The sequence below is a fragment of the Anastrepha ludens genome, chromosome X, assembly GCF_028408465.1.
Source record: "Anastrepha ludens isolate Willacy chromosome X, idAnaLude1.1, whole genome shotgun sequence".
Taxonomy (NCBI): Eukaryota; Metazoa; Arthropoda; class Insecta; order Diptera; family Tephritidae; genus Anastrepha; species Anastrepha ludens.
In genome coordinates this window covers 10,968,130-10,987,892 of record NC_071503.1, presented here as the reverse complement: position 1 = coordinate 10,987,892, position 19,763 = coordinate 10,968,130, and the positions used below count along the sequence as shown (strand labels likewise).

At 37.6% G+C, this 19,763-nt stretch overlaps 1 protein-coding gene across 1 annotated transcript; it reads left to right on the top strand.

Moving 5' to 3' along the window:
• Nucleotides 1-8,417: 8,417 nt before the first annotated feature.
• On the top strand, nucleotides 8,418-9,879 carry LOC128869743 (uncharacterized). The gene is made up of 2 exons (XM_054112345.1): nucleotides 8,418-8,591; nucleotides 9,578-9,879. Exons 1-2 carry the CDS (start codon nucleotides 8,453-8,455, stop codon nucleotides 9,877-9,879), a joined length of 441 nt encoding a protein of 146 aa, XP_053968320.1. The 5' UTR covers nucleotides 8,418-8,452.
• Nucleotides 9,880-19,763: the final 9,884 nt, after the last annotated feature.

Here is a 19,763-nt window from a genome sequence, read left to right as displayed (position 1 = left end):
ATTTGTCATGCATCAAGATCGCTTACGCCAGCAGAAAAACATTACAGCCAAATAGAGAAAGAAGCACTGGCAATTATTTTTGCAGTTACAAAATTTCACAGAATGATTTTTGGTCGAAAATTTAAACTACAAACTGATCACAAGCCTCTACTTGCCATATTCGGTAATAAGGCGGGAATCAGTGCACACCAAGCAAATAGACTTCAGCGATGGGCAGTTAAATTGCTTGCATACGATTTCGAATTAAAATTTATATCAACAAATAGTTTTGGTTACGCTGACGTTTTGTCACGCTTGATAAGCAATACACTCAACCCGTCAGAAGATTATGTTATTGCAGCAATTGAATTTGAATCTGAAATAAAGCAAATTTTAGATGAATCGATTAACAAGTTGCCGATTACAAGTAAAATGGTCAGATACGATACAGCGAAGGACCTTATACTTTCAAATATTGTTAGATATATAACTGAAGGGTGGCCAATCAAATGTGACAATATTGACTACAAGCCGTACTTTAACCGGAAAGACAGCATAAATATAGTCGAAGGTTGTTTAGTGTTCGGTCGACGAATTATAATACCAACAATTTTCCAAAGGCGTATACTTAAAGAAATTCATCGTGGTCATCCAGGAATACAGTATACTAAAGCCATTGCGCGCAACTACGTGTATTGGTCGAACATCGACGCTGACATTGAAAATATGGTCAAAACCTGTCCGAACTGCATCGCAGCGGCCAAAATGCCAACGAAGACGACTTTACATCCCTGGCCAAAGCCTTCCGGACCATGGGAGCGACTTCATATTGATTATGCTGATCCAATTGATTCGTATTATTATCTTGTAGTTATCGACGCGTATTCAAAATGGCCAGAAGTAATTCGAACAAAATCCATTACAACAGCGCTAACGATTTTTAGTTTGAATGAAATTTTTGCTAGATTTGGATTGCCGAAAACAATAGTATCTGATAATGGCACTCAATTTACCAGTCACCAATTCCAGCAATTTGTAGCAGAGCACGGCATTCAACACATTCGCAGCAGTCCTTACCATCCCATGTCCAACGGTCAAGCTGAGAGGTTTGTGGATACTTTCAAACGGGCACTAAAAAAGTTGAACGGGGAGGGGGTATCTGCACAAAATCTTATAGTATTTTTACAAGTTTACAGATCCACACCAAATAAGCAGAACGAAGAAAACAAATCACCGGCCGAAGTGTTACTCGGAAGACAGATACGACTAACTCGATTTGCTTAAGCCAACTTTTTCTACTGAACCTGCAATTTATAGCGATAAACAACTTAAAATGAAAAATCAGTTTAATAGAAAGCACGGTGCTAAGCAAAAGCATTATGAGATCCAAGACGTTGTTTTTATAAGCGTGTACAAAAGCAAAGACAGTTTCAAATGGATGAAAGGAACGGTAGCTGAACGCATGGGGAAAGTTTTGTACAACATACGATTGCAGAATGGTAAGATTATTCGATGTCACGCGAATCAAATGCGAAAATGTTTTGAAGGAAGCTCATCAGTGATGGAAAACAAAGCTGTATGCAATGACAAAAGACTGGCGGAAGCGTTTCAATTATATGAAATCGCACCACAGCATGTTTTAAACTATAATCCTACACCAGCTAATAATCCAAACGAGGCGTTGGAACAGGTACCATTACCATCACAATCTGAGATTGGAACAACTAACAATGGGCAGTCACGCGATAATGATATGCAAAGCATGGGGACTGGAAACCAAACCACATCAGTGCAACCGTATGTACGACCGCAACGTATTCGTAAACCAGTAGACCGTTTTAAACCAACTTGAGAAAAACTTATGCTAGGGTGAAATCTGACAACCATTTTTTGATCTTTTAATTAAATAAAATAGTAAAGAAAGCGAAAACGAAGTTTCATTTCATCAAAATCTGGAAATCCAACAGTTATAATATTTCGATTTTTGTTATGGTACCTTAAAAGCTGGTGCTGCTCCGTTCAAGCGTTTCACGAATGTCAGGATATTTGTCGCGATTATAAAACACATCCTCAGGTTTATATCCTGTGCTTGAGTGAATAGTTTTGTTGTATTGGCAAACTGCGTTGTATAACTCGTCAGCGGGAGCTGTTTTATTCTCTGCAGCTAAAGTTTGACAGAGTTCGATGAGTGTGCTATGTAACCGTTCAACTTGAGCGTTTGATGTTGAATGATGTACAGGCGTCACGGAGTGGGTTATTTGTAGTCGACTGTATACTGATTTTGCCATATTTCCTATGAATATACTCTCGTTATCAGTCATAAGATATTTTGCGTTGGAGTAGATTTGTGTGAGAACTTCCTCAATATACTCGTGGCAATGTAATTTATTTTCTAATTTTCGGATAAAACAGTATTTCGAGTATCTGTCTATTGAATTGAGATACGTATTGTTGTTCATATGAAATATGTCCATTTGTATGTATTCCCCTACTCTTGTTGGTATTGGTGTTTTTCCTATAGGTTGCCTGTTCGACTGACGTTCGTATTTATGTACAAGGCATATTTCGCATATGTTTGTCTCCGTACTGCACATTTTTTTTAGGTTTGGCCAGTAGTAGTTTAAAAGTATCTCTTGAGCGTTGTTTTTGTAATTTCTATGAGCTCTTCTGTGAGTTTGAATAATAATCTCTTTTTGTCTATCGATATTCGTAATATCAATAAGGAGCGTTTGTGCTTGTACAAACGTACAATTTGGAAATGTACGAATAATATCTTTTCCAAAGTGAAATATTTCTTCATTTTCTACCCTTAAAGCGTTTGTAACGTTCTTCAACTTGTTGCATAAAATTTGTGAATCGTTGTAATATATTGTGTGTCTAAAATGGTCGGCAAATATTGTCTGAGATACGGTTTCTTTTTCTTCATTGGTTTTTATAATAATTATTTCATTTTTGAAAGAGTTGAATGGTTGTTTCACTTTTGTCATTATTTCTGTTGGTGAGCTTTGTGCGGAATGGGCTGAGCAATCCGTTGAGGTGTTTATTTGTTGTCGAGAAAGTGCATCTGCTACAACATTTTGATGACCAAGTTTGAAAACTAATTTTGCTTCGTACTCCTCTATTAAGTTTTTCCATCTTTTTAATTTGCTATTTGGATTTTTTTCTTATATAGAATAAATTAATGATTGGTGGTCCGTATAAATTGTCAAATCGGCTATTCCGTATAAGTAATTTCGTAGTTTTTGTAGTGTCCATACTATAGCTAAAAGTTCTTTTTCATTGGTACTATAACTTTGTTCGGTATCGCTGAGAATTCTTGAAATAAAAGCGATGGGTTTTCGATTTTGGGCAAGTACAGCTCCTATAGCAAAATTACTTGCGTCTGTCGTGAGTTCGAAAGGTTTTGAAAAATCTGGTTGATACAATTCTACCTGTGCCTGTAATTCTATTTTAATTTTTTCAAAGGCATGTATTGCAGCTTCGTCTAACTTTATTTCTATTTTTGCGCTTTTATTCTTTTTTACCATACCTTGTTCTTCTCTGAGATGTATTGTCAAGGGTTTTGTTATTTTTGCAAAGTTTTTAATAAATTTTCTATAGTAACTGGCGAGTCCTAAAAATGACCTCAATTCTTTTAAAGTTTTTGGTTCAGGGAACTTCTTTATTGTTTCGATTTTATTTGGGTCTACAGTCACTCTATTGTGTTTAATGATGTGGCCTAAGTATTCAACGGAATCTTTGAAGAAATGTGATTTTTCTTTCGAGATCTTCATGTTAGCATTATGGAGTGCATTGATTATAGTTCGGATGTGTTCAATATGTTCTTCGGTTGAAGAAGAATATATCAGTACGTCATCAATATACACATATGCAAATTTTCCAATATATTCACGCAAAATATCGTCAACACATCGTTGAAATATTGCCGGTGCGTTTTTTAAACCAAAAGGCATCCTAACAAATTCATATTTTGCACCATTTACTGAAAATGCTGTCTTTTCTCTATCTTTATCTTTAATGAGGATTTGGTGGAATCCTGATTCTAAGTCTATTGTTGAAAATATTTTTGCTTTCCCTAGACTTTGTATAGTCATGTTTACGTCGGGTATCGGGTACCTATCTGTAATTGTGTGGGAATTTACTTTCTGAAAATCAACAACCATCCGTCTCTTGGGTCTGCCTTGGTCATCGGTGCTCTTTTTAGGAACGGTCCATATAGGGGAATTATACGGGCTTTTGCTTGGTTGAATAATTCCTTCTTTAAGTAATTTATTTATTTCACTTTTCACAAACTCATGGTCTGCCATCGGATAAGGCTATTGCTTAGTCCAAATGGGGTCGTCCGATTGAGTTCTAATTGAAGCTTCAATTGTTGTTGTAAATGGTAAAGACTCACTTATATAATCATTTCTTTGCATAATTTGAGAAATTTCTTTTTTATAACTCTCATTATCTAAGGTGTAATTAATTTTTTGGTCTTCAACCCTCTTTTTATATTTCAGGCTATAATCAAATAAATTTACTTCTGCTTTTAATACACGTAATCCCTGTTCACCTAAAATCATATCGTAGTCGTTTAGTTCATCAATTTCATAGAAAGATAAGTGGTGTCCGAATAGTGTAATGACTTTTTTTGATTTTATTACTGAGTTTCCATGCAATGTTTTTGTGTGTGTTGGCCTAATTTGGACGGATTTCCCTATATCACAATTGAAACTAATATAATTATTTGTAGCCCCTGTATCTACTAAAACTGTTACTGGTTTGCCAGTCATACCGCATTTTGTTACAATACATGGCAAACCTTTTACACGCCTAAAAAAGTGCTTCCTGCTTCAAATTTGTCTTCAAAACAGTCTAGATTTTCTGCTCTATTTTCTTCTTCGACTGTATGATTTATTCTCTGTAATTTCTGAGGATTTATGTTTTGATTTGACGGCACTCTGTCTCTCTTAAATGGGTTATTATATTTACCATTCTGTGTAGTCCGAACGAATTCTCTTGAGTTGTCGACTTCCATGGGTACTGGTCTCTGCGGCTGCTGTTGGTGCTGAAATCGCTGATTATTCCCGTATACCTGTATCCCTGGATTATATCGATGTTGCCTGTCTTCATATCGTGGTGCTGGACGATTTTCGGGATAATGATGACGTGCTGGATTTGATCGCTGCGGCTGTATATCGAACTGTTGATTCACATTGTCGTGGTATATTGTACACGCAATGGCATAGGCTGCCTCCAAGTCTTTTGGACTATTGCTGTATAGTGTTTCGCTAGTGTATTTGCTGTTTAGCCCTAGTATAAAAGTACGCACAGCTTCTTCGTTAGCATATTCTAACATTGCTGCATTGTTTTGACTAGCAGACATCTCGATTTTAGACAAGGCTAAATTTAATGCCTTGCTGACCTCACTATGAAATTCAGACAAGGTACGTCTTCCTTGAACTATTCTTTTCATATCGTCTAGTAGGACATATAACAGACGCTGATCTGCATAGGTGTAATCTAGTCGATTGATTATCGAGTAGAAATTTAATTTTGTGTTGTGGTTTGTTAGAATATCAGCTGCCGACCCAATAATCTTCGTGCGTACTATTCCCAATGCCGAGCAATAACGAGGGTGTTCCATAAAACCCTTAATGGATTCCATAAATGTCCAGGCTTGACTTCTCCAAGAACGGTACTGCGTTTTATCGCCATCAAATTTTGGTAACGCTTTAAATAGCTCCAGATCAATATCCTTAGGGTCTGTTAGTGCCAGACGGACTTCTTCATGTTGAGTAACAAATGTTACTTGTTGGAATGATTCCCTTTTGATGGTTTCAATGTGTTGCTGGAAGGATTCTTGTTGGCTCTGCATGTTGATTGCCAATGCCGTTATTTGGGCTTTCAGGGCTGCTATTTCGGTTTCCATCTCGATTACTGTCGTAGGTGCGGTTTTTTTTAACTAGCCCTAAATTTTTAAAGTGCTCCAGTTTTTTTTGCTGGTATAGCTAGGCTTCACTTAATAATTTTTGTTTCAATTTTTCAGAAACTGTCTTTCTTAAAGACCGTGGATTTTTATAATTTCCTTTATTTCAAGGACTTAGCTTTTAGGTGGCAAACGTATTGCAATCCCGGCTGAGCCCCCAGTTAGGACTCTGTGTGGAAAAAATTATGAAACTATATTTTTTCTGAGCAAGAGCTCCTTTGTTGAATTCGTCTATTTCAGAATTAATCTTATATTTTAATGCTTAGATCTATTTATACTATTTCTAAATACAATTTGGGTTGAGATATGTTTACATGTTTTTATATTTAGCTGTTATCATGGTATTGTTTAGTCTCTGCATATATTTGTATTTTAATGCTTACATGTGTTTATTGTATGAAGGGACAAAGACCATGTTTATATTGTTTATCATTATTGTTTGGAAACAATGATAATGTCTGTTTGCAGTGTATGAATGTAGTGTAGTGTATGTGTCAACGTCGTTAACTCGCGCGCTGGTCCCTGCTCGGGCGCTAGTGAAACTCTTTACTCTGGAAAAGAGTAAAAAAATATTTGTTTGGGGAGCTATGCTCCTTTATTGAGTTGCCTTTTTTAACAAACTGAAGTTTATAATTATTTCTACCCTACTTATATCTAAATGTAGCCGCTGCCGCTCGATACTCTGCTGCTTTTGCCGTTCCCACAGGCGGAGTTGATTACTTTAACGTGACCACTTTCTTTCGTTGTCCATTCTCACGGGTGATGTTGCTTACTTCAACGTGATCGAATATTTCAGAAGGTGAGAATTGCACTTTTAGGTGCAATACGTTTGCTTTGCGTAAGGGTGTCTTATGGCCAGACGTATCGTCAGCAGTTTTTGCAAATGCGCGATCAATAGTATAATATTTGATGCTTGGCTCTGCACGCGCTGCAATGTCAGCAATTTTGTTTGTTTGTTTGGTTAGCGTGTAGATTAGTATACTGTGTTATGCTAACATACATACTAACCTTTTCTCATAAATCCATTTTTAACATAGCCGACAAAAAATCATATAATTCATTGTGTTCGATAACTAGAGAGAGTGCGTGATTCTACAATATTTTCGAATTCTTAGAGTAATCCTGTATAAGAAAAATTCATACGTGGGTCTAGCCTTTTGCGATCAAAAAGTGTCACGACTAGCTGATGAAGGCAGTCTTTCCGGCGCAACCGCTCAACGTTGTAGATGACCGAGTGGTAAGTATCCTCGTAATGTTCCCACTGCAGCTAGACTGAAACACTGGTAATTGAGAATCAGATTTATCCAAGAATTCAATAGCAACTTGTGCCGTTGAAATAGTGTGCTCCAACGCGTTATACTGTTCACACAATTGAATTACTTTCAAATACTATTGTAATATACTTTAAAATACTACAGGCCTCTTCTATTCGCCACTTCACCGCTCGCTATCTCTATGCTCGATTAACTTGACGAAAAATTTGCATGCGAAAGCAACAACAAATTTATCGAGTAAGATTCGCCGCTAGCGAGTATGGTTATTACCCATAGAACTGGTATAACTCACTGCCTTACAAACACATGTAATTTAAAGGGACTCTATTCCCGCGTTGCCAATATACATTTGTTAATTTATGTATATCAGTTGCTTCATCTCTTAGCCACCTGCTAACTCTTGGCGAAAAAAAGAGGCTTATGCTAACACTGGCTAGCAAACCTGACTAAATGTTTGCCACATTCATGCATTTTGAATTGCTATAGTAATTTTTTAAAATAATGCTTTCAAATTTTCTGGTTAAATTCTTCATGTATTAAGATTATTTCGTATTAATTCAAGTGCACAAAATATTATATTCAAAAATAAAAAGATCTACAAAAATAATCAAAATGTATATTTAGTAAATTTTTCACGTGTTCAAATTCGCCAGTAACGTTTTATTCCTAATACCGTCAGCCTTGCCGTTATTTTTCTGTTATTTAACTATACTGCTTCTTGACTCGCGATTAATAGAATAAAGCTAAAAAATTTGGCTCAAAACGGCGCTTCAGTGCTACTTGAGGAGTGCCAGACCGGCACTTCAATGGCAATACACTTGCCTTACTTTATTTCCAACACTTTCCTTCTTAATGTACACGTTCACCTTAAGACTGAATCACTCTATTACTTTTGGTTTATTCGCTTACACGTTTAACTTACTACTGAATACCCTAAGGCTACAAACACAGTGCATGCTGAGACGAAGATGAAGACGAAGCTGAAGACGAAAAACTGTGCAGAACAAATCGTATGAATTCGCTCGCTCGTACGCATAGTGCGCGCTGTGACGAAGACGAAGATGAAGACGAAACGCAAGCAATCAGCTTCAAACGCTGCTGTACTGAATTTGAAGACGAATCGCTTGCTAGTTACCGTTGTTTTTGTTTGTTTGTTCTGTCTATGCTTTGGCACGTGTTCAAATTTAGTTGTAATTTGTGATTTGACGGACGCACATGTTTTGTGAAAATGTCTGCAATTAACGAGGAATTAATTGCAGCAATATTTAAAAAACCCTGTTTATGGGACCAGCAAAACAAACTCTTCCACAATAGGCAAATAAATAACCGAAATTGGAACGAAATTTCAAACGAATTGAATGTTGATGGTAAGTAATTTAATTAATTTTAATCAAAATGAAATAATAATAGAATGGAAAATTTAAATACTATCAGCATTTCTATGGCTGCAAACATAACTACGGAACGTGTCTCTGATTATTCGACCTCTTTTCTTTGAACTTTCCAATATATTTTTTGGTTTGTTGCTTATAATTTTACTCCCTCTGCCATGTGCGTGTCCAGTTTTTCTAAATCTAGCATTGTATTATGCAATATACAAATTGCTTTAACAATAATTTCTGCGTTAGATGGCGTCGTTTCAATTGGCTTCCATAATATTCTCCATTTCGAGTTAATTATGCCAAATGCACATTCCACACACCTACGCGCTCTGGACAAACGACTATTAAAATATTCATTTTCCAATGTTAGATTTCTTCTGGCATATGGTCGAAGAACCCAGTCCAAAAGCGGATAAGCTTCATCTGCAAGCAACACATATGGTATGGATATTGTGGTATTGGGCAAATAGGAATCCTTCGGAAAATTTAAGTCTCCAGAATTTTTCATTGTGTAAATCGCTGAGGAAGCAAAAGTTCCACCATCACTCTGACGTCCGTAACCACCAACTTCGATAGTAACAAATTTACATTTTGCGTCAGCGACTGCCTGTAGCACTATTGAGAAAATTTTTTTATAATTATAAAACATTGATCCTGAATTCGCTGGGCATTTTAGACGTATGTGCTTTCCATCAATAGAGCCAACACAATTTGGGAATTCCCAAAGATTCCAATACTGGTCCGCAACTTTCTTTAAATTTTGTTCTGTGGGCACAGCCATATGTATAGGCTGCAAAACTGTCCACAAAGCTTCACATGTCTCTATAACAATGGAACAAACCGTTGAAGCACGCATTCGAAAGTTAAAAGAGATTGATCTGAATGAAGTTCCAGTAGCAAGATATCTAAAATAACAAAATAATTTACAACAATGTTATGCAACTAATAAAATTCTAATATGTATTTTTTAGCTATGGTTTTGAAAAAAAAAAAATGGAAACAATTGAGGGACACGTTTCGAGCTGAATTAAGGAAATGTCCACCGGACCGGTCAGGCGACGCTGGACCTCATTCAGTCAACGAGAAGTGTTCTCAATGGAGTCATTTCGAATCTATGATGTTTATAAAGGACCAGATAAAGTGCCGCCAGTCTTCCGGAAATTTAAGTCGCCAAAAAAACAATGAAGTACAAGATATGAACATTAATATTGACGAAGATGTTAATAATGTAGATATAGAGGCGCCGCAATATGAGGAAAATGAGTACGTTTGAAGTGCAAACGTCCACCCCACGTTATCCTCCTAGAAATCTAAAACGCCGTCATAATAACAAAGAAGATGAAATGCTCAACATCGAAAAAAAGAAGTTGGAGCTGTTAGAACAAAAAAGAAGATTTCAGCCGACGATGAAGACATGGTTTTTTTTGTGAGCCTATTGCCACACGTTAAAAAGATGGATCCAAAAACGAAACTTTTGTTCAGAATGGATATGCAAAAATCGGTCTATCATCACGTGTACAACTTGGGGCGCTCTTTTAATCTACAAACTATTGAGAACCAAGCTTCTTATGTATCTGTACCATCACCGACTATACTTGAATTTTCATCAAATCAATATTCCGATAATGCTTTATCCCCACAGGAACCGAGCACTTTTGTTACATCAGGAAATATTATTACATTTTCAAATTAAGTTAAGACAGTCGATAAACAAGTAATTAAATGAGAAGTAATAATCAATAAAAGGCATACAACTAAATATATTTTAAACTATTTTTTACCTTAACGTCACAATTAGCCTTTCAGCACATATAATTGGCGTTTTATTAAAATTAGTCCAATTTTTAATAATAAGTGACTCATTGTCATTCTGGTAATTATATTCCACAAATTTCTTTTCATCGTGGCGCAGCTCATCATACAAATGATGAAATTCACCAAATGCTTCTCTTCCCAAATTTATAGGGTGTACTTTTTTATTTACTTTTATACGTTTTAATTTAAAATATAAGCTTTGCTCAATCAGCAGGCCATCATCTGATGAGGAATCCATTGCGACTAACATAACAAAAGCGCAACCAATTCGTCTTGCACTGTGCAACCTATTCGCTTACTCGCAACGTAAGCAATTTCTCTTCAGCTTCGTCTTCATCTTCGTCTTCGTCTCAGCGTGCACTGTGTTTGCAGCCTAAGCGCATGCACCTCTGTTTACATATATACCTACCTTAACTCCGTCTGTGCGATGTTGTCATCTGTCGTCTTCATCTAACTCATCTAGCGATAGACCCAGAAAGCGTGCTCTCTCTCGCTGTCACCATCAAGGCTAATGCTGAAAACAGTGAACACCGTAAACGCAATCCCGACTCAGCTGTTCCGATCAAACTAATGAGAACCCCATGTAAATGAAAAGTTCTTTCCTTCCGTATCGTAGTACTGTAGATTTTATTTCACTACTTTTAAAAAAATCCCGTAATACCGACTCAGCTGATTGCTCTCTCACCACACAGTGTTGCCAAGCAGTACAATTCGAGATCATTTACAAAACAAACTTAGAAAAATTATAATTTTTGTTAAAATAGCTTTAAAATACTGTTGAATAATGTTAATTATAGATAAATGAACTATTTGCATTTGTTGGTTTTTGGCTTTGGTTTATTAAACAATGAAAAATTGTAACTGATAACGCGGATGTGTGAAATAGTGTGTAAGCAAAAATATCAATGGCAACATTGTGTAGATACAACCAAACACATACACACACAAACCAATGTATTGTAAGTGAGTTGGATGTTGACAGATCAACCGTCGGTAAACGTTCGCACGCGATGGTAACTGGGTGTCACATCATTCGAAGGATATCGAGAGCCGTTTGGTGACGTGTCAGATGCTTATTGAGCGCCAAAAAAAGGCATCGTCACTGGTGATGAAAAATTGATCTATTATGGCTATTTGAATATCTTACAGATCTACAATCTTTAATTTGGCGGAATTTGTGCATATCCTACAGAAGAGGTTATATTTCAGCAAGACGGGGATCCGAAACATTCCGCGAAAATGGTTAAAGAGCGGATAAAAAATCAATATTTCTAGCTTTTAGAACGACTAGCAGATTGAAAATGTGTGCACTATTCTAAAGAAACGGCTAGCATCTTACGAAATGGCCACAACATAATTGAAGTTGTCGATGAGCAAAAGTAAATATCGGAGAAAAAAAAGCAAATTAAAATTAATATTTTACAATTTTATTTTTTTAGATAGTATTAATTTTTCATTCCGTTTTCTAGCACTAAGAAATAATGTTAGGAAATGGGAGCAGGCCGGCGAAAGGACGCTGATATGGTGCGAAAACAGTCACATACTTTTAAACATGGTGTAGCAGGTGCATAACCAAGGATTTTAGTAATGGGTGGTGGCGGGGAATACGAAAATTCATAACTAGAATGCACGGTACATCTGAAGGCAATTTGGCACCTCCAGAATTCTTGAGGTGGACACCACGACATCATACGAATACGACGATACAGCGAATACAAAAGGTGGCGTCTTCCGAAAACAGTTACTTTATTTTTCACGATGTTGACAAGTCCGACGCCACGCATCTTAATAATACAAAACAAACATCTGGAAGGAAAATTACACGTTTGTGTGAATTGTGACACTTAAACTCAACAAACTAATAAAAACAAAGTTCCACGTGTTCCAATGCAGTTTTTTGCGTCTATTTCTATGTTATTTCTTTCGCCTACTCTTTGTCTTCACAAAGAAGTATTTCCCTTCCATTGGTTTGTTAATTTTCGGAGCCTTGCGACACACCGAATTCGGAAAGCGCAATATTTTATTCTCCTTTTAAATAAAACTGGTCTTTCTTTCTAATATTCTATTCTTAATTGGTACTATAACCGCTCACCCGATTTTGGCCGAGTTTAACAAAGAGCATCATTCGATTCTTCCTCGTGCTAACCGGCGCCAATTGGACAGACCAAGTGAACCCAAGTCCTTCTCTACGTGATCTTTCTAACGTACAGAAGGCCTTCCTCTTCCTCTGCTACCAGCAGCTGGTACGGCATCGAATACTTTCAGAGCCGGAGCGTTTGTATCCCTTCTAACGACATGACCCAGCCATCGTAACCCCTTTTTTGTGGAGGAGGGGAAGCATCAAAAGCCTATGGCCGAAGCCATGGTGTGGGACTTTAACCCAACTAATGTCGTCGGTATGTCGACTTGGAATTTCACCGTTAAGCAGTACGTCAGGAGGCCCTTGTGAGTATATTATTAATTAATCGTCTGTTATTGTCATTCTGTTATGTTACATTGTGCTAAGGAGCTCTTTCTACGTGCATATTCCGCGTATTGAAGGTTATCAATGATATTTGTGGCCTCTCCACTTGTAATTTTAAAGTTTTCTTCGTTTTTGCACATATATGGGATAAGATTTGACTCATTTATGTTTTCACCACACGCATATTCAAGCATACTTCGATATCGCTCATTAATGAATTGGAACAAGATATGCCTCGCCGTTTCTTGTTCTTCGGGACACTGCGGGCAGTACGGGTCGTTCTCAAGATGGTACCTGTGTAGGTATGCTTTGTGATACAAAAATCAATTTCTCCGTGTTTTCGTCCACCTCGCAATGTTTGGAATCAGTTCAAAGGTCAACCTACCTTTCTCGGATTGCTCCCTCCGTATCTGGCTTTCCTCAATTGTTCGTAGCCTTTCTTCTTTTTTAGCCACGTTCGATGGTTTCTGCCCAATGGTATTATGTAACCTATACATCTCAACCGCCAGAAGGTCGATAGGCACCATTCCCGTTATCACATGGATTGCGTCATCTGAGACAGTGCGATAGGCACTGGCTACTCGCAGGGCGCCAAGTCTGTATGGGGCTCGTATGTGTTGAAGATACGATGGTTTCGTGTTTGCCCAGATTGGCGCTGGGTACAGAATCACTGAGCTCGTGACTGTTAACAGGAGTTTCCTTATACTTGCGCGAGGGCTGCCAATATTACGCATTAGTTTAGTTAAGGCGTTATTTATTCTTACGACTTTTTCACTGACTGACTGTAAATAATGCTTAAAAGTCAATGGTCAGCTACCGTAATCACTAATTCTTCACGTACCCGTCATGTTGCCAGTAATACGACTTCAGTTTTTTGAGCTGCAAGTTCTAACTTCACATTTCCAAGCCATCTACTAATTCTTACAATCACATCGTTGCATAACGCTTGCAACACGTCCAGATGCTTTCCAACAACCGCCAACGCAATGTCGTCCACATATCCAATGAGGGTAGCATCTTGAGGAAGCTTAAGCTTGAGGATACCGTCATATATGGCACTCCAAAGGGCTGGGCCAAGCACCGAGCCTTGTGGAACACTGCCAGTTACTTTATTTGTGCTATTCCGTTATCAGTATCATAAAGCAAGAGCCTGCTTTCAAAGTAGCTTAATATGATTTTTTGCAGGTATATCTATTTTGTGCTCTTGCATGGTCTGCTCCAAGAGTTCTTGGGCAATTTGACAGTGGTTGAGATTAGGCTTCTCTTCGCATTTTTTAGCTATCGGACATTTTAGCTACCAGCTGCATGGTTCCCCTTGCACAGTGTACATTGTTCCGCGTTTTTGCACGTATTTTCAGGCTTTGATATGAGCATCCGTCCTTGTCCTCATCCATTTAGGCGGCTTCTTTTCTCTTTTTGATTTGACAACCGTCCAGGCGGCATTTTGGTCTTTAATTGGTGCCTGTTCTGGTTTTGTGTGTTGAATCGTGGCCATTGCAGACCTTTTTTTTGCCGCAAGCGGTAGTGCGTTCACGACCGGGTTGCCAGTTCCTTGCGTGCTAGGACTGTTTCTTGTTCTCGTCCTTTTTACCGATTGTGTCATGATACCGGAGGAGGCGCTTGGCCAAACACCCAAAAAAAGGGTGTACGCGCCAATTATATATATTTATATATATGTAATGATACCGGAATATTCTTCTCTAATAGTGCTAACGTTTGACGTTTTTGGCGTGTTCTTTTTTTGGAGTTTTCTGTTGTTTCTCACACTCTTCCATCGCCATAATAGCTTCGGTGTGCCTCTTCTTTGTAAGTGAACCAATCTTTTTTATTTCATGGTGCACATTGTTACGGCCTTTGTAGTACTCTAGGAGAGAGTCAATAGCTTCTCCTAGACTCATCATTTTTACTTGTAGTGCCTTCTTCTTTAAATTGGACTTTTTCCTTCTCCAGCGGGTTTTCCGATGCAGCACCCACCCACTGGTGTTTCCATCTCTTCGCTTTTTGCTCCGTCTTAGCCCCCTATGCGCCGTGTCGTTGGCGTTATCACGATGCTTTGGGGCGGCATATCTTCGGCCCTGCATTTTACTAACGGTGTGCTGCATAGCTCCGGTTGCACTTGAGGCGTCTCTTTCATTTCCTCAGCAGTAGCTATTAGAAGAGAGGGCACCGATTGTACCTCCTCTGGGGATCTCCGATTAACCGAGCTCCTCCTAAAGGCTTTGATGCCACCTGCTGTTATTATTTCATCGTTTTTATTTGTAGGTTTGAAATTTTTTTCTATGCTGAAAGGGTCCCAACTCACGACTGCTATCTCCGCTAGTATACGTAGCTTCCGTAAGGCCCATGGTTATCTATGAGTTCAGGGAAGCCATGTGAGGGTTGATAATGCAATTTATGGGGTATGGTGTTCAGAGCCAGACCTCAGACTGGAACTAATGGGCAGTCATCTCAACCCAACTTACGTGGCCACCAAAGGTGGCAACAGGCATTGAACGTATCGTAAGACTTGCAAAGTTTTAGTAGGACGGAGAGGCAGCGAACCCTTCTGTAAGTCGTTTCAGTTGGATTCCACCCCCTTACTAAGATAACAGAGATTCAATATCCCAGCCCAATTGCAATCTGCTTCAACTCCAGTATGCCGTAATCAGGATCTTACTGGAATCAATCCCGATGGCTCGCAAGCCACTCCACATCAGTATAAAGACAGCCGCTCTTAACATGGAGAACAGACGCTGACCAGGTAGCCGCCTACTATGAGTCATCGATATAGCTTTTATACGCGCGTTTTCTTATGCCACCCTCTCCGTTTTTGACGCTTAAGTTAAGAGCAAACTCTGAGGGGTTCTGTTCCTCGTGGTACTGAGATTAAGTCTTCGGTCAGACCTTGCACCCGAAGACACTACCAGTTGAGCTCCCCTACTCAGGGACTTGTTTCCCTAGATTTTCGTCGCCTTTTACGACAGGCATACCTTAGCTCGGCCAAATTCTAACTCCTGACCCTTTCAGGTCAACGTAGCCGCTGGATCTTTATTCGCTGCGCTATGTCTATGCATACGTGCAAACGTCCAAAAATCTTCCGCGGAGACTTTCTTTTACTTTAAGTGACGTCTCATTTGATATTGTCATCGTCCAAGCTTCTGCGACATATGTTAGGACTGGCATGATGATAATCTTGTAGAGTATTAGTGTTCGTCGAGAAAGGACTTTACTACTCAATTGCTTACTTAGTCCAAAGTAACACTTGTTGGCAAGAGAGATTCTACGTTGGATTTCAAGGCTGGCGTTGGATTTTCTGATATTAGGCAAGTTTTATTTGACCGCTTTAATACAGGGAAGTTTTTGTTGCTTTAACTTGCGAATTTTCTTTGGGTGTTGCCTATCGTGCTAGCACACGGCAGCTCCAATGCTTGCCTTAGTTTTTAGTCTACAGTCAACAACAACACAGAGAACGTTAATGATAAACAGAAGTCTCACGAGTTACGAATAGTAAGAATGGTCAAAAAAGGTGTCAAACAGCGTGTGCGATGCCACCACACTCAGCTCGACAGCGGGGAAATTTCTAACAGAGCTGATTCCCTTTGAGTAGGCTCTTCGCAGTTTTTGAAATACATACATATACTTAGTCTACAATTAAATTTGTGGCAAATTCTAAAATGCATACGGCGAGAACGATTTCGCAGAAAAAGGTTCCGTTATATTTGCTTTTTTTTGGATGCATTGTCTACTCATAAATTATACTCAGTGTCGTGGCAAATTTCGCTTGTTAGCATGCCATTGTTAAGGAGTTAAGGAAACTCGCATTGCTGCGATTACATTACAAAAGTGTAGTAAAAGTAAAAGTGAGATTTACGAATTACTGAAAAAACTTAATATATCGAGAATGTTTATTTACAGACAGACAGAATAAGAAGTGCTGGTCCTCGCGTCGTTCGAACCAGTACAGCCATAAAGACGTTCAAGAAAGAATTCGCAGTAGTCCCCTTAGAAAGCAGAAAATCATGTCCAGGAAAATAAGTGTATCGACCAAATCCATGTCAAGACCAATTAGAGATGATCTTCACATGTAAGCCTTCCGTCGCTCAACTGGTCATTATTAGACAACGGGCTTGAAGAAAATTAGAACTCGCAGAAGTCCCCTTAGAAAGCAGAAAATCATGTCCAGGAAAATAAATGTATCGACCAAATCCATGTCAAGACCAATTAGAGATGATCTTCACATGTAAGCCTTCCGTCGCTCAACTGGTCATTTTTAGACAACGTGCTTGAAGAAAATTAGACTCCACGGTTGCAAACAGCTTCGGTGGCACGCGCTCAACGGCTATGAATATATTATTTTCACAGATGAGAAAATGTTCACTGTTGAAGAAATTTGTAATTAGCAAAATGACAAAATCTATGCTAAAACTTCTAAAGACGCAAAAAATATTGTTTCAAGGGTTCAGCGTGGACCATTGGACTACAGTTTGTGATCAAAATTTGAGAACATGGCCTTTCGAAATCCTCACAGAAATTTGGAGAATCTCAAACAATCTTTGGTTCAAGCCGCGTCGTCAGTATCCATGGAATCCGTGCGTGCTGCTGTAGCTAAATGACCTAATCGTTTGAAGGCTTGTATTAAAGCAAATGGTGAACATTTCGAATGAAAATTGAAAATTGTGCTGAATATTTACATGGATAAATAAAACTTACATCATTAAAAAAGTAATATAATTTCAAGCCGCGTCGTCAGAATCCACTGAAACCGTGCGTGCTGCAGTAGCTAAATGGCCTAATCGTTTGAAGGCTTATATTAAGGGGGAAGTCTACTGTGAATTTTTCAAAAAATCGATTTTTTTTTTATTAGCTTAAAAAATACTTTGAACCTTCTTAAATAAGGTACAATATGTGTTACAGCTGGCTAAATTTTTCTTCGTTGAAATTTCGACCTTTTCCCGAAGCGCTCCAAAGCGCGTACCTGCTATACTGAAACTTTAAACGCATTTTTCTCGAAACTAAGTTTTTGTATACGGTGTACACGATATCTCGTGTTCTGATAAATGAATCAGCTTAAAAATTTAATTATATATTCTCTGTAATAGTGTCTCTCGTCTGACATAGGATTTTTTTGATATCGTTATTTGTTAAATTGTTATAAACAATAGTAACATCAATTTTAGGCAAAAAAAAAGAAAAAAATTTCAAGAATTTTTTTTTCAACGCCAAAATTTTTTATCGACATAATCCTACGTCAGACGAGAGTCAATACTATGTATATGATAACAATATTTTGTTTTTTTGTTTTAGATCACCGAAACGTAAGATTTCATGTACACCGTTTAGGCACCTAAGAAAAGCGGACCTGCGCTTGCAGAAGTGCCACAGCGGCCATTTTGAATATTTTGACTTAAATTTTTTTTTTCAAAAACTTTAATATATAATAAAGATAAGAGTTTAAATAGATTTTATGTACGAGCAATATTTTGTTAGAAATAAAATCCGGAAAATAAGCCTGTTTTTTCCCTTGTCACAGTAGACTTCCCCCTTAAAGGAAATGGTGAACATTTCGAAAGAAGATTGTTCTCAATATTTACATGGTTAACCCTAGAAAACTAAACCTTTTTTTTAAACGCTTAGAACTAAAGCTCGCCTATCAGGCTACTTTTTAATTTTCGTTAACTTTCTCTAATTTTCGTTTAAGTTTTTGTTTTGAAAAACATTTTATTTTTTGAGAGTTGGAGTATTTAACTATAATATAAAAAAAATATTTCATCAAATTGTTTTTATAAGCCAATTATGTACTTACTAAATTAACACTTAATTTGTTTTTTTGCAAGGACATCATTTAGAAAAAATTTTGTAATTTTTTTTTCTTTAAAACAAAAACATAAAATTCATATTTTTCTTATAGCTATTTGTACTAAGTTTCATAAAAATAAAGAATTTCAAATATATTATTAACATTTTGTTTTGTACATAAAAATTAATTCAGACCTTTTTTCTTATATCACATGTATAGCAATTTGGGGATCTATGTTCCAGGCAGTATGTTCTATTGCATTTTGCACAATAATAAACACTCATATGTTTCTTGCTTGATGGACAGTAATTGCACATTGATCTTTTCCCTTTCTTTATTTGTGGTTCAGAGTTTTCTTGCTGCTCTTCGGAGCTATGAATGGAGTCGGTTATTGCTTCACGAACTCGGTTTTGCATAGATGGTCTTTCTTGAAGTCTCATTCAGAGCCAGTCACAGCACAAATCCTTACTAAGATCCTTCATGAAATCCCTTCTGCTCATTGGCTTTATTTGTTTTTGGTCACAGTTTGAAACATAGAGAATATAACTATTCAATACTGCCATATTTATCATACCGTAAAACATACACAGTGGCCAACGCCTGGTTTTGCGGCTGCAGCTGGCATGACGACACATCTGATCAAAAGTGTCAACAGCACCTTTTGTTGCATTATAGGATTCAATAATTACAGGTTTTTTTGATAGTGAGTTAAGTGTGGGTTCGTCGTGCATAGTTGATATTAAAAAAACAGTTTTATGAGGCTTTGCTTTATAGCTAACAAGACTTAACTTATCATGGAAACCGAACATGGTCGTCTGAATCGAATCCTTTTCTAAATTGTCCTCTATTTCGCCTCCATTTAGCGACAGCTCCTCCAACCATTTTTCTATTTGGGAGTCAGAAGTACACATCTCTAAACTAAAAAGCCATTAAAATTATAGCTACTGTCGAAAAAAAAGGAAATATTTGCAAATAATATGTAGTCAGAAAAATACCTTTAATACTAAACCTCGCCTCTCAGGCAACACGATTTAATATATCTCCGTAACAAAAAAACTTTGCGCAATGAACGTTCGCCCACAAACTCACACAAGAGACTACT